Raw genomic sequence first — 15,753 nt, forward strand, 5'->3', positions numbered from 1 at the left:
GCTGCAGCTGAAGGCACCTATCGCATTGAGCGTGTATGCACATGAGTTTAATCAGACTACTGTACTGTCACCAGCTGCAGAATGGCTCTTTTCATTAAGGCAGTGGTTCCCAAAGTGCGGTCCGGGGACCCTCGGGGGTCCTTGACGGGGTTCCAGGGGGTTCCCAGCAAAATGGGGATTAGTTGTTGTTTCATCAGAGACAGTATTAGAAAACGGACTTTGGTTTAATTCATTAGAAGTTAGCGTAATGGAAGAATGTATAAGTGCGCTTCTATTTGGGAGTATGAAGTTTTAAAACGTGTGCATTAAACCACTTTATGCTGCTGCTTCATAGTATAAGGTTGTTGTCTCCGAGTGGCGCCACGCAACCTTGTAATTACGCGTGCTTTGCGTGTCTCAGTGTAATAATTATGACGCTTCACAATTACACATAGGCCTGCTTGAGGTGAGAACTTGAAATGCATACATTTATACCAAAATGCCAAAGATTATTTACAGCAACCGAAAGTGGAAGCGATTATAGAATATCTCCTTCAGCTATGACAGGCAGCACTTGCACCGCTACATTCTGCAGCTGCTTTAAATTGTGTTTCGGTGACACCTTGTGGACAAATATTTTGTCTTAGTCATGGCTCTTCAAACCACTTATGAGCTAGGTAACAATTAATGCTAAATAATTAAAATAAGTTATATCAGTCTGATGTAATTTTCATGCAAATAAGGTCAAGAAAAGACACTATTATTTATTATTTGAAAATATGCTGTTTTGTTTACGTTTTTTCTGCCCAAATATATGTCACAGATTGCCCTTTTCTTCATCGCCACATCACTGGTAATAATTCGTCTGATCAGCTATAAGTATGATCTTGATAAGATAAGTTGGAGAAAGGACTAGAGGTTTATACACTGCATATACAGCACTAGAAGCATTGCAGCGTATTTGTTGTTCTAGAAGTGTTGCAGTGAATAAGCATGCAGATGTCTTAAAGATCATTATTATGCCCAATTTTTTTTCCTTTTCCTTAAGTGTTTATTCTCTCTCTTTTTGTAAAAATGTGATGTACCCGACTGTGTGGTCAATACGCGTATGCTGCCGTTGTACCTGTAGGTGACACTGTTTGATCATTTCTTGCTTCTCAATGTTTTCATCATCATTCATCAAGTAGCTGTGTAAAGTCTGCCAGATAGCGCAGAACAAGACCGGAAATAAATGATTATGCCTCCAAAAACGAAAGCGTAAAATTAGTCAGTTTGGAAAAACAAGAAAACGTACATATTGAGGAAAACGGAACAACAAAAAACGTTATGTTATATCAAAAACATGATTTGGCAAAAAAAATGTTTTTAAAAACAGATACCTCCTTAATTAAATCCCTTTATTTACATTTGTACTTTTTATTACTCAAAAACATGTTAGTCAATATGGGTTTTATTTTGAAATTCAATACAGGAAATGATATTGGTTTTTTTTGTGTGGCTTGACACTGGTTGTAGAAGTGTGGTCCCGTGACAAATTTCATTGGAACTTTCTGCGGCCAGGACAGACGTTGATGTTTCCTGCTTTTCAGCCAGTTGACAGAAGCTTATGGGGTAGCAAGAAAGTACACCCTGTGCTTTTTGAAGGGTTGAGGGCTTTTTGCCTAAACTACAACTGGTTTTTGTTGTGTTTATTGACAACTCGATTGCTTTAGACCGACAATTCCCCCCTGGAACTAAGGAAACACATAGATGGAAACCGCACCAAAATACTGTAAGGTACGGGATGTTCATGTTACCTTGTTCTCTCTTGCTAATGTTAACGCTAGCTATAGGGTACCGACCCTAACAAGCATTTTTATCAACATAACATAATGTTATATATAGGGAATAGTAGCGATATATAGCGGTGATATTACATAACTTTTTCGGTTTGAAGACACGAATCCAGAAGTTCCACTGGAGCAACATAAGATAAACAATGTTAGATTTCTAACGTTAGTTGGCACATAACGTTACAGGATCCAATTCTGTACCTTTGCTCGGTCGTTTATATTTTAGACTACACAACAGCTAAACAACAGCTTGTTAGAGCTTGTCAAACCTTTCATTTTGTGTGTGTGTGTGTGTGTGTGTGTGTGTGTGTGTGTTCAACTCTTGCTCATGTTGTTCCTCTCCTTAGCTGAAGGCATGCTGTTTTCCTATAATACATGTGATCTGTGTTGAGATTTCTAACTTGTAACTACACAGCATAGCCTCAAGTTAAAACGTTTGTTGCTTAGCAAATGGTTCAGCAAAAGTCAACAAGAAGTAGGTAGGCCCTCTCAGTCCTATTTTGTTTGGAAATGACATCCACCTCGAAATAATTGTGCTCTGTCTGTTTAAATGATGTGTCAGACCTCAAAAGTTGTCAAAATGAATCCTGTCATGTAGTCTGTGTGATCCAGCTGTGTCCCATGGCCAGTGGGTGATTTGTTTAGACTCAACTGTGTGGGTGAATATTTGTTTTCCCTCTAATGCTATTACATAAAACTCAGTTAATGATAAATAAATAAATGATCATTTGTAGTGACAAAGGGGATGGTATTCCCCGTAATCTCCCCTCAAACTTCCCCCTGACAATAGCCCAGTTTGAGTAAACTGGAAATGTGTTTACTGTCCTTTTGTTCTGAGTTGAGGAGGTACACAGCTGGATCCTTTATGTAACAGGTGGCTGTGAAGAACCTGTTCATGTAACAAGATTAGTTTTTATGTGGTAAGATAAAAAAAAAAATGGCACGGTGGATTTAATCTCAGTCTTCTGTTGGTTTACCTAACCCACACATTGAGAGCCGTTCATCTGTGACACCTGGAAGTTTATCAAGCTCACCAACCGACATTAGCTCAAATCTCACCCATATATTGCCTAATGTGGAGAGAAGTTGGTTTGGCTTGCACAACTAGGGCACCTCAGCTTCTGTGTTTATAACTGTGTTTCTTACAGTTGATGAACCAGTTGGCAATAGTCTGTAATCAGACTACAAGTTGATCTAGGTCTGTGTGTGGAAGGCAGACTGAGCCACAGTTTGCAGACTGTGGATGTCTGTGAGTTGTCTGGACAGTTTGGTTAGGCGTTTGTCCAGATGCTCAGGTCACACGCATTAGGGGTGACTGAGTTCAGGCCCCTCACACTACTCCAGCTGCACTTCCTTTATCAGAGTGAAAGCTATCTCAGTTGCATTTCAAGGAGACATTTGGAATGCAGAGTAATATTTACATTGACCTATCCTTTCCTACACACAACTGATATAGTTTGACTCAGATTTTTCAGGTGTCTTGTTTTTACAAAATTAAACAGAAATTTATAAACCATGTTTAGTAAATGAAATTGTATTTATAGTAAATGTATTGTTAAGTATAATTCACTGGTTATAACAAAGGCTGTTATTGACATTATACAGTAGGTTTCTGAAGTAGGTGATTTCTCTGTTAATGCACTGAGTGAATTCAAAACAGGCTTGTGTTGTGGTTAACTTTAACCATTTTTGCTTGGATGGGTGTGTGCCTTTTGTATTTGTCAATGGATGCATGCCTGGATGAGTTTTCACATCTTGTTTATCATTCTAGGGTGACTGGCTTTCTTTTCTCGCTCATGTTGCTTCTCATGCAAGCCACACACACACAGGCTGAAAAATGATGTCCAACATCCTCATAGGATGTCCACAGGCAAGGATGTGTGTTTGAACTAAGCAGGAAGAATGCTATTTTTGATCCTGTGTAGTGGCCCAGCATATTTGTGCCTGTCAGCACAAGTTAATTCAAGTTGTAGCGTGAATGCAGGCATGGCTTGAGCTGTGGCTCGGAGATGTGTTTAACATTAATCTTGTTCTTTTCATACTCATTATGCCTCCCCAACCTGTGATTTCGATTACCCCTAGTCTGACACTAAACTTGACAATGTCTGTTAGTGGGTGTGGTGTACTACAGCATTCCACATGAAGGAGTAGCAGTGTCAGCCGAAAATGTAGGTTGTACTAGACGCTTATAGGCTAGTTTATTTCCCCTTTGAACAAAAGTATTTCTGGAATGTTAAAAAGCGGGTCCTACCCTGTGACTTCCAGAGTCATTTAACCATGAGAAACAGGCACAGATGTGAGGCAACTCAAGGAAGTAGGCTATACCGTTTTTGTCTATACCGACCGACCACAGTAGCTGGTAAATCTCAAAATTCACCAGCCAATTTTGCTATTTTAATAGCCATGTTCTCAGAATACAAAAGGATCTCTGATTGATGTTTGGTTTCCTGCCCAAGTGGTTGGTAGAGGAGGCAAACTTACTACTAGCCACAGCCAAAATATACCATCGTGTTAACTCCTCTCCTTTCTTGATGGTTTTATAAGATCCAATTTTAGCTGAAATCCAACTGTTTTTGGTGTGTGTGTGTGTGCGTGTGTTTGCATGTGTGTGAAAGAGAAAGAAAGAGAGTTTCATGATATTAGTCTTTTTGAATCTGGTTTCTGAGAGCAAGTGAGAGAGAAAATGAAAGAGAAAGTTTTAAAGAGGGACAGGAGAGAAAGAGAGGCTAGTGATGAAGAGGGCATTGAAGGTCCCTCTGATTGCACACATGCATTTTAAAGAGGGCCACTCTCTTGCTGTTTCCTCGCCCCAACGTGAGCAGAATGAGATCTCCCCTGTCAGGATGCATTCAGGATCAATACTCAACCGGGGGAAAAGTTGTCCAAGAGCAGAGTTGCCGAGTGTTGCGAGACAACCGGGCTGAGCATAAGAGGGTTGTGGTCTGAAAGAAAAGAATACCGAACAAACCAAGCTGACCTCACTGCCATCAAACAATGGACAAAGTCAGAGCAGCGGACAAAGAGCTTTGTTGTAAAAGGAACACAGACGTGACATAACTCATGGATAGATGTGAAGGAGAAAAAAGTATGTCTCCGTGTGTGATTTAGTCCAGATCACATAGGTTTCATTACTATTTAACCTACACAGAACGGTTTTATATCATGTCTTCGGTTCACTTATCAGTTGAGTTCAGGGGACACAACTCATTACTGTTGGTTATAATGCAGCTATTAGTGTCTTTGCAATACTAATGAGCTGTGTCCCCTTCCCTCTCCTTTAGGGAACTGAGGTCACGACCTGTTGTAACTGTAGTTGTCATGGAAGGAGTGTATTGCACTAGTAATGAGCTTTTCCCCCGCTCTTAATGTCCGGGAAGAATAACTTCATGGTCTGCACTACACCTATTGTGTAACTCAGGCTTCAAAGACCCCTGGATCTAAAAATAGGCTACCTTTCCACTGACAGGAACAAGGGAGAATGTCACAGACCCAGCATGAGTGTGCGTGTGTGTGTGTGCGCTTGTGTGTGTGCGTTCACATGTGTTTCACACTAGAGAGTGTGTGAGATGAATGCTTGTGGAGGAGGCTGAACAGATCCAGACTTATTCTCATGGAAGGAGAGATGGAAGCCACCATTAGCAGGAAAAAGAGAGATAAGGTGTATAGAGAAATGAATCTATACGTGCTACGGTGATATTTAAGTGTTACGGTATATTTTGCAATAATGGTGAAAGAAGTTTCCCGGAAAATCATTGCACGGAAGAGAGCGTAAGTAGGGAGAGTGGCTGAATAATCAGATGAAAGGGTGGATGGTATTCAGGGTCAGAGGAAGGAGGAGTGAGTTAACTAGCCTAGCGCCTGGCTGCCCACGGGGAGGGAGCCTGCCTGCTGTGCCGGTGTTGATGTTGCAGCTCACTGACCCTACTGTGCTTGCCTGTGCAGTCATGCCACAATCTTCACCCCTTAAGAAAGCACAGGGACCTCAAGATGGAGGTTCAACCAATTTTGTTTTTCAAGGCTGAAACCAATATTTTTGGATTTAAGTCACCAATAACTGAGATTCTGTTCCAAACTCCAATGTCTTTAAATTTTCATGGCAAATATTTATAGAGATTTCATTCTTGGCAGGGTGAAAAAGCCTCTGAATTTAGCATTTAGACCATCATGTGACACTAAAACTCAAGTGAAACCCATGCTAAAGAAATAGCAGCAACAAATATACTTCTGCTCCTGGTAGGGACACCCAAGGCAAACTGGTCTCAGGCGAGGGGCCAGACAAATAGCATTTCAAGAAGACCCTTATGAGTGGTTCAATAGGTTTACAGCCTTGTGGGCTCACCCTCCGCAAGGCGAAGGGTAGGGGTCAGGTGCAGTGCTTGGGCAAGGGGCAGAGCAGGGCTAGGCACCGTTGACCTTACCAGTGGAAACTGTCTGTGACCTCTCTTGTGGGGAAGGAGCCTGAACTGGTGCGAGAGGCTGAGAGGTACCAACTGGATAGGGTTGGGCTCACCTCCTGCACAGTGTTGACTCTGGAACCAAACCAAACTTGTCCCTCTCCTACTTAGGAGTTGTCCAGGATGGGAGGCACCAGTCGCACAGTTGGAGTTTCTCCCAGTGGATGAGAGGGTCGCCTCAATGCAACTGCGTGTTACAGAGGGGAAAACTCTGACTGTTGTTTGTGTGTACACGCCTAACAGCAGTTCGGAGTATTCGGCCTTCTTGGAGAGGCTGGGTGGGGTGCTGGAAAAGGCTCCAACTGACTTCCTAGACCTACTGGGAGACTTCAACGCTCATGCAGGCAATGACTGGGATACCTGAAGGGGTATTATTGGGAGGAATGGCCTCTTTGATCTGAACCTGAGCGGTGTGTTGTTATTGGACTTCTGTGCTAGCCATGAATTATCCATAACAAACACCATGTTCAAACACAAGGAGGTTCATAAGTATAGATGGTACACAGCACCTTGGGGCAAAGGTCGATGATTGACGTTAGGGCTGCAACAAACGATTATTTTGATAATCAATTAAACAGACGTTATTATAATGATTAATCAATGAATCAGCTTTACTGACTAATTGAGACAGGCTACAACAAATTATTCTTTTCATAGTTCAGTACTCAATATAACTAACTTTGAAAAGGTATTGTTTGTCTTGTTTTGACTTTCTTACCTCTTTTAAAAACAAATGCTTAAAAAAAAGGTATAATGTTTGAGGGTTTGACATTCCCCTTTTTATTTTTCTCAATTTCTCAAATACATTTTTTCTTTGAAAGAAGCTACTATACATTACTGTTTTATACAGATTTCAATGCATGTCTTTGAAATTCTAAAAAAGAAAAACATAGGCTAATCTCCAAATTAATATATTCACTCCGGCCACACTAGCCTCCATGTTTTGACAGTCAACAGCATTTGATTTTGAAAAACATAAGCCTCATTTGTTATTAATTACATTTATGTAACATGTGCTCCTTGAACGTTGCTTCAGCATAGCCAGGCTTACATACTTAGCCTCAATAGCTCCTGATTAGAACAACGAATAAAGTAGTAGAGATGTGCATTCATACTGCTGTCACAGGTTAGCGCTCTGAACCACACTAGAGCCACAAGCTGCTGCTGCCCCTGCTTCTGGTTGGGCTAAAAACAATTTATTTATGAAGTGGCCCGTGACTTGATAGGATCATGGATCTAATGGTTTAACTTCCTGTTGGAATTCTAATTTTGCACATTTCTCCTCCTCCTGACACAGTGACCCAGGATGGGGATGGGCCAGTTGTACACATGAAGTCTTATTGTGGAGGACCCCTAAAGAACTGGACCTCTGACCATTACTTTACGACCTTTCACCTGTGAATGCCGACGGCCCCCAGGATGGAGGTGCAACCCAACTGCCCCAATGTCAGCATACCCTGCTACAACGAGCAGAGGGACAAGAAGAAGCGCTACACCGTGCGTACAAAATTTCTGTTCAGTGGTGGTTTGACAAATGGAATTTCTGAGTGAATTGAATTCTACCAATTATCATTTAAACGTTTGATAGTCGGGCAAGTGTCTGTGAATGCTATTTGTGTAAAATTAGTATAATCACGTTAAGTCACCATATTAACATGTGATGCTGCTGTGGCAACTGTGTTTACATGAGCTCTCTTTGCCTTTTTTTCAGGTTTACAAAGTGATGGTCAGTGTTGGAAGACATGAGTGGTTTGTCTTCAGGCGATATGCAGAGTTTGATAAACTCTACAACACAGTGAGTGGTGGAACATCGTCATTTAGAGAGATTGATCTTACAGGGTGTGGGATACCCAACACATGACCATATTGTCCTTAAGAGTTCAGTAAAAGTACTGAAAGTATGAAAATGAATTTCAGTATGTGTTCGATTTTAGTCACTCACTGTTTTAAGATTTTTCTTTTCATGAGTCTTTTATTTACTGGCTTTTGTGTCATGAAATTGACGATGACATTTAGAAATGCAGTTAATTCAAATCTTGTGATTATAGCCCTTTCCTACGCCCTTACGTTCTCTGCTCTGTTACTGTCTCATCTTTTAATGCAGTTAAGGAAACAGTTTCCATCTATGAACTTGAAAATTCCAGCTAAGAGGATATTTGGGGATAATTTTGACCCAGGTAAGTGTTCACACAACTCTCATGTCATTCTATTTTTATTTCTATTCACCACGTCATCAGTACACTAATAGGCTTCAGTCAAACTAATTAATGCTAATAAATGCATTGGGTTTTTTTCTTATGTGTGAATGTTTTTAATGTGTCAGTAAGCCATTGGTAGTAGCAATTCATATGGTAGTGGTTCCAGTTTTGCATTTACAAATACACAGGATGCAATGTAAAGATGTCTTGTGCTGCAATTCAACAGACAGCATCATTCACTACATCAGTATAATCTACTTGCATTCATCCCATAGAGTTCATCAAACAAAGAAGAACAGGGTTACATGAGTTCATCCAGCGAATTGTGTCACATCCTGAGCTTTACCACCAGTAAGTATAAGTGTTGTTACTGTCACTCTATTACATTACTGACTGTATCAAATTGCCAATTAAATCAAAAGATGAACGGCCTCAATCACCTGAATCAAAGAATCAAATAAGACAAAATTTGATCAGCCATGCTTCATACTTGACATGAATAAGATTAAAGAAGATGGATAAAGTAGTGCTGCTTTGTGGTATTGCACTGGCTAATCTCACTTCTCATGTGGCTCTGTTTGTTCCCTCTTTGACTTCACAGTCCAGATGTGAGGGCCTTCTTACAGATGGACAAAACGCAAAACTTTTCGGATGCCTCTGAGGATGAGGATGACAAAGTAGGTGGCTCATCAACCTGTCATTTACCAATTATTTGTTTGTTTGTTTGCTTGCTTGTCACCAACAGTGGATACACTGATACGGTTACTGATATCAGATACTGGGCTAAAATACTTTTGTCAGTATCAGAGATTTTCCTCCAAACTCCAATCTCAATAAAAATAAAAATACTAAAAGCTGATTGGACTGCCCACTCTCCTTTTATAGAAAAAATAAGTTGTTTTGGATTGGTACTTGGTAACCAATGATAGAGAGGCAGTGAACAACTGGTAATAGTTTATCCCTATTGCCAAATAACAAAATATGTTGTCATGCTGTGTGTCATGTTGTCAGTGTAGTACTGATGACAAACTGTATTCTTGGATACATGGACTGGCCTAGACAGTGAATCAGTGTTCAATGCTCTACTGTCTTAGCCTTCAGTCACATCTTGGCTGCTGATCTAGATAATGTTTTCTCTCCTGTTTAACAGAACAACTCTACCTCCAGAAACATTAACCTGGGACCATCTGGAAATCCACAGTATGTTCCATAGTCAGATGCACTTTAAAAAAAAAAAAATTTGTCTGCAAATGTGTTGTTTTTGACATAAAACAGGTTGTCTCTTAGGTATTTTTTTGGTAACTATTTCAAACTTATCATTAGCTTTATCTTATAATTTTTTTTCCATAAATAAAGTTACTTGTTTTGATTTTCTTTCAGTGCAAAGCCCACAGACTTTGACTTTTTAAAAGTCATAGGAAAAGGGAGTTTTGGAAAGGTATGTGAACAATGCAGTATTTCAAAGTGCAGTTGCTTTCTTCTAATTCCAGTGTGAAAATTCTCATTAGTAATTACAAATCAATTATATGAATTAAAAAAGACAATGTAATAATATAATATATTGATTATAATAGCGCTAAAATGTTGCTTCCATGTCTATTACAGTTTCATCACACAGAAATTAAAAAAAAATGTTTTGTAGAATTATTATGAAGACAGTATATCAGTCACATATATGAGTCACTTGAATGACTAGCCACTTTTTCTTGGTGTCGTTTTTCTCTTTGGGTTGCAGTTAGGTTGCAACAGTTTCACTTCTGTATGTAGTGACATTTCCATGTAGGAAGTGAGAGTTTCGCAGATCTGGAATTACACAGGTTTAGGTTACTGCTGTGTCTGTTGTTGGTGCTCAACGTGGTTTCTCACCCATGTGATGAAGGTTCTCCTTGCAAAACGGAAACACGATGGGAAGTATTACGCAATCAAGATCCTACAGAAAAGGGTAATTCTCAACAGAAGAGAGGTAATTTTACTGTAAAATATCACCCTGATCCCATCCATCTAACAGGCAGGCGCACACGGATTATGGTTCTCCTACTAAATCTCTCCTTTTTTCAATCAGCAAAAACACATCATGGCAGAGCGCAACGTGCTGCTGAAGAATGTGAAACACCCTTTCCTGGTTGGGCTTCATTATTCCTTTCAGACCACAGACAAGTTGTACTTTGTGTTGGATTTCGTCAATGGAGGAGAAGTGAGTAGTTTCACTATTATGATTAATGAGCTCACACAGCAGTGAGTCACAGGGCCAAGGGGAGCTGGGAATAGCAATAACACAGGATATATCTTGAAAACTGCTTTGATAGGAGGCGCACTGAGAGTACTGCAGTGGCTAATAAACACACTTCCATGTGTGAAAGTCTTATCAGAGGTTAGATGACTCAATACAGTATGATTCTAAGTCTGACTTCCTTTATGGTTCCCCTCCAAGTGTGACCAGCCAGTCCCCCCTCTGCTTTTTAAAGCTGCCTATATGTGTCACTGACTGTGTGTGAGTGAGTTGCCACAATGCTCAGTAAATCTGACCCTGACCCTTAGTTCACTACATTGTTGCAAAAGTGACAGAAATGAAAGCAGCAAACTGTCAGTTCTGTTTGCTACCCACACATTACATACATACAATTACTGTTTCTCTACATAAAGAACTGTATTTGCTAGCCAAATTTTCCACATTAGAATAAATACTTCTTTACCACGTGTGCAGTGTAAGCCAATATTAACCTATGAAAATTTTTATACATGCCATTAAAGCAGTGACAGAAGCACAGCATACATCACAGTGTTTGTGACCCGCAGCATTTTTCCAACCTTTGTACAGTAGTTTATTGCAAATATTAAAATACTGTTAATTCATTCATAAGCAGGTCTGTGGGTATTTCTTTACTCATCTTAAAGCGAACAAGTAAAACCTTTCACATGTCGGTGCATTAGCCTTTTCCTGATTTTAGAGTTGACAGCAACTTGCTAAGCCAGTTTTTGGTAAAGCTCTCAATCTGGGTGAGCACTATGCATTCATGACGTGGAACTTGCCGACAGTGCATGAATTCAAATGTGACCTACTCAGCCATATCTAATCATTCGACTAATCTAACTGAACCCTCCCTTTCATTTTAGCTTTTCTTCCATCTTCAAAAAGAGCGGACATTTCCAGAACCCAGAGCAAAATTCTACATTGCGGAAATGGCAAGCGCCCTGGGATATCTGCATTCTCTCAACATTGTATACAGGTATGCCGAGGGTTGAGTTAGACGCACACATGCTTAGTGTTAAGTGCTCTGAATGATCAAACCAAAAGCTGTCTGGTCAGTTAACCAGAGGTCCTGAAAACAGCTCAGACTCATTTTTATGAAACCACTAACTGATGCTGTCAAGCTTGCAAATGTAAAACTGTAGATTAACTGACTTGAATGTAATTTTCTCTCATACGTCTGTGTCCCCATAATACCATAAGTGATATCCTTGTAAATAAAAATTGGTGTGATGTTGGCCTCAGTCACATGATGATGTGTTTTGATATACTGTATATTCATGTTTTTTTTTTTCCAGAGACTTGAAGCCAGAAAATATCCTTCTTGACCATGAAGTGAGTATTTTTTTTCTTCCTCCAAGACAGTGCTGAGTAATCAACATCAATATACCAGGACAGCTGAACAGCATAATTGTCTCATGTTTGATATTATGTTGCCAGGTCTTAGTGGTTTTAGTGTATATAACTACGGGGCAAAAAGTACATGCTGCAAATTTACAGCACAAGACCATAAGATATATGACACAAGCTTAATCCTCGGCAGTGTGTACCTCCCGTGAACAAGAGTGTCATTTCCAGTTTCAGCAGAACAGAATGCGTGTGATTGGATTAGGTCTTACCAATGATTTTCCTGGCTAGCCTTATTGAGAAAGTGAGGAAACGGTGAATGGGACCGAGGGAGCTACGCTGCGGCCAACATTCCTGGGCAACAATAGAATCCTCAGTCCCCGGGGATAATGAGCTGCTTGTGTGGCATACGCTGTCTAAAAATGTCCCCGTCTCCTCTCTTTAAAGGGGCATATCGTTTTGACGGACTTCGGATTGTGCAAGGAAGGCATTTCCCAGACGGATACCACCTCTACATTTTGTGGGACACCTGAGGTATCGCGGCATTTAGTTACGGATATTTTTCGTGTCCGCCTACTGCCAGTTTTGTGCCAGCGTTTCCCAAACAAGCCTCACCTTCAGTGTCAAACTTGTAATAATTAACTACCCATTTTGGAATGAAATGTGGTTAATCATTTTACAAGTATGAGTGTATTCCTCCTTTGGACCACATGCATAGGGTATGAGTCTTATTTTCCAGGGCAGAAAACAGGCTTTTTTCTTTTTTTTTTAGAACAGATGTAGTTGATATTTGGTTTGTTTGTGTTAAATCAGAAGCAAAGTTCTGAATTTAATGGTATATTATTGTTATGATTTTTGCTTCTTACTGCCAGTACCTAGCTCCAGAGGTCCTGAGGAAGCAGCCGTATGATAACACAGTAGACTGGTGGTGCCTGGGCTCAGTACTATATGAAATGCTCTTTGGCCTGGTGAGTTATTACTTTGGACCCTCTCTTCCACAAACATCCTTCTACATTGTATTTGTTTTTTGCAGCATATCACACAGTCGACACAAATTAATTGTTTTTTGGGGCTTGCGGCCTTGTAAGAGAATGTTACTTTTGCCCACAGCTTAAAGATCTAATTCTCTGTACAGCTGAACCGTAGCATATTAGAAAAACATTGTTTTAGTGCTAAATGTGAAAGCATATTGCACTGTCACGCTCACTCACATGCAGCTACTTCTCTCTTCCTCTTCATATCCCAGCCTCCATTCTACAGCAGGGACACACATGAAATGTATGACAACATCCTCCACAAGCCACTGGTGATGCGTCCCGGTGCGTCCAGCACAGCCTGGTCCCTCCTCCAGGCCCTGCTGGAGAAAGATGGCACCCACAGACTGGGCTCCAGGGACGACTTTGTGAGTGGGATTATTCACTGCACTTCCACTGTCCCACGTTGTACACTGTTAGTGATTATCCACCTCAAAGCGTTCCCAGTAGCCCAGTAAAACCACTACAGTGAAGTCAGATACATAGTAGAATTTCACAATTAGGGCTCCCTCTGGTGGCCAATGTGTGTACATCAGTTCACCTCTTTTTAGTCATAGATTATAGAGGAATTATCAGTGATTACTTCTACTTGATCTACTTAAACATTTTCTAGAAATACAAAGTTATGTTTGCTGTAGATGTGATATTTGTTTTCTTCATTGTTCAGAATGAGATCAAAGGACACACCTTCTTCTTCTCCATCAACTGGGATGACCTTGAACAGAAGAAGATCCCTCCCCCGTTCACGCCCAATGTGGTAAAGATCAAATTTCTCAGCCAGTAGTCACAACCATAGGACTGGTTTTTGACAGTGACTTGACACTTGCAGAGCAGGTAAACACAAAAGTGAAGTTCTGCTTCCTGAAACTGAAAAGGAAACTAAACTACAAATTTAGAGGTTATCCAGCCTTTTGTCTCTGTCAAAAGTCACTTTCATGTATCCAATTTATTCAGAATGCAGCATTTACCATTCTGACTGGTGCCGAACGAAGAGACCATTTATACCCAATTTTAGCATCTCTGCACTGGTTATCAGATGTGGAATTGATTTTAAGATTTTACTGATTATTTTAAAGTGTGGCTAGGTCAGCTCCTAGCTATATTGCAGATCTCTTAATCCTCTATGAGTCAGAAAGCAGCCTGAGATTCTCACAGGACCCATCTAATTCTTCCGTAGTCTAGACCAAAAAAAAAAAAAGGAAATTGCACTTTAGGCTGTAGAAAGCCCTGTCTGAGGATAGCTTATTCAGTATCATCTCTTAAATCAAAATGCATTTTATACTTGTTTTTATGCAATGTTTTTTTTCTTTTTTCATTTTTTAATCTTGTGTTGTTTCTGTTGTTTTTCATTTTGAACAACTTATATTTTACTCTTCCTCCTCGTTTTACACCTTTTTGTAAAGCACTTTGTAAACTCAGCTTTTAGATAAGTTTATTATTACTCATCAATTTTCATGCATCTGTTATGGATACATACATGCATTTTGTTTTGTATGTATGCCATGAATTAATTTCTTACCCAACAAAGCTGGATACTGACCTGTACCTGCTGTAGTATAGTCAATTAGTTCATATTTATGCTTTTTTCCCATGTTTTTACAGAACTCTCCCTGCGATATCTCAAACTTCGATCCTGAGTTCACAGATGAGATGGTCCCCAACTCTGTCTGCTGGTCTGCAGAACGTTCTATAGTCAACGCCAGTGTAATGGAGGCAGACGACGCCTTTCTGGGTTTTTCCTACGCCCCGCCTTCTGATGACTCCTTCCTATGAATTTTTCCCTGATGACTTCTTGAATTGCCTTAACCTGTCTTAACTTCTTTTGACTAAAGGGAAGAATTCATACCATGGATGAACCCATTCTGTGAAGCCAAAGCAAGCATTTGAGAAAAGACGGCACTTAAAAATAAATTTTGGTTACAGCAAAGTGTGTCAAAAAAAAAGCCTTTATTTTTACCAATTTGTATTTATATATAACAGATTATATTTTTAAGAATTATGGACAGCCTTTCTTTATTAATGTATTAGTTTCTGGTTTGTGATGATCCAGTTAAAGTGGTTCCTAAAATGAGCCTTAAAAAAAGCCTTAATAGTCCATTGGTTAAAAAGAAGAAAATTTGCAATTGAAATGAAATCCATCCTTCACACAGCGGTTTACTTCAAAGGTTTAACTTAAACATAAACAGCTCACAGGAAAACGAAATGTTCTCAGCTGACATACTTTTTGACAGTCAGGTGGAAATGTATTTGTTTGTCTCTGGTAATGTGTTCTCATTGTATTTACTGTAAAAAGCTATGATATTCATTTAGGGTGAATTTAGCTTTCAGCTGGAAATTGGGAATACTTGAGAGATCACTGAAAAGAGCATTTTGGTTGGCAGGTCATTTCAATGCATTCTGTGTAAAAAATGTAGATAATGTTTTTCTGCTTTTTCAGTGACCTTATGTCTGCAAATACTCAGTTCATTGTTTTATTGGTTTGTGTTTGTTTTTTGTTTTTTTGCTATTCTTCGCCTTAATTAACACATTTATTCATAATGACAGAAATAAGCATTTAGAAATGCACAGTGCTTTGGTTCGCCAAGCAAACTATACTCCTGCACAATAATTAAAAAAAAAACTAGAATAAGAACTTTGAGAACTTTGTGTGTGTGTGTGAGT

At 39.7% G+C, this 15,753-nt stretch overlaps 1 protein-coding gene across 2 annotated transcripts; it reads left to right on the plus strand.

Annotated features, from left to right (window-relative positions):
* The first annotated feature begins 1,543 nt into the window (after positions 1-1,543).
* On the plus strand, positions 1,544-15,724 carry sgk3 (serum/glucocorticoid regulated kinase family member 3). 2 transcript variants are annotated; one of them, XM_071923968.2, is made up of 17 exons: positions 1,544-1,755; positions 7,563-7,762; positions 7,977-8,060; positions 8,370-8,442; positions 8,739-8,814; positions 9,065-9,140; positions 9,614-9,663; positions 9,844-9,901; positions 10,343-10,426; positions 10,526-10,657; positions 11,578-11,690; positions 12,010-12,046; positions 12,506-12,592; positions 12,931-13,026; positions 13,305-13,460; positions 13,760-13,849; positions 14,695-15,724. In XM_071923968.2, the coding sequence occupies exons 2-17, from the start codon at positions 7,667-7,669 to the stop codon at positions 14,863-14,865; spliced, it is 1,479 nt and encodes a 492-aa protein (XP_071780069.1). In that variant the 5' UTR covers positions 1,544-1,755; positions 7,563-7,666; the 3' UTR covers positions 14,866-15,724. The 2 variants fall into 2 exon arrangements, with proteins under 2 accessions (XP_071780069.1, XP_071780070.1); XM_071923969.2 differs by having other exon boundaries at positions 1,544-1,750.
* Positions 15,725-15,753: the final 29 nt, after the last annotated feature.

Source organism: Centroberyx gerrardi, chromosome 22, assembly GCF_048128805.1.
Source record: "Centroberyx gerrardi isolate f3 chromosome 22, fCenGer3.hap1.cur.20231027, whole genome shotgun sequence".
NCBI lineage: Eukaryota > Metazoa > Chordata > Actinopteri > Beryciformes > Berycidae > Centroberyx > Centroberyx gerrardi.

Bases quoted from the DNA above. Each gene is read 5' to 3' on its own strand.
- sgk3 (XM_071923968.2), top strand. From the start codon at position 7,667: ATGCCGACGGCCCCCAGGATGGAGGTGCAACCCAACTGCCCCAATGTC. The intron at 9,902-10,342 runs GTATGTGAACAA...CATGTGATGAAG, and splicing joins GAAAAGGGAGTTTTGGAAAG to GTTCTCCTTGCAAAACGGAA. The intron at 13,850-14,694 runs GTAAAGATCAAA...ATGTTTTTACAG, and splicing joins CCCCGTTCACGCCCAATGTG to AACTCTCCCTGCGATATCTC.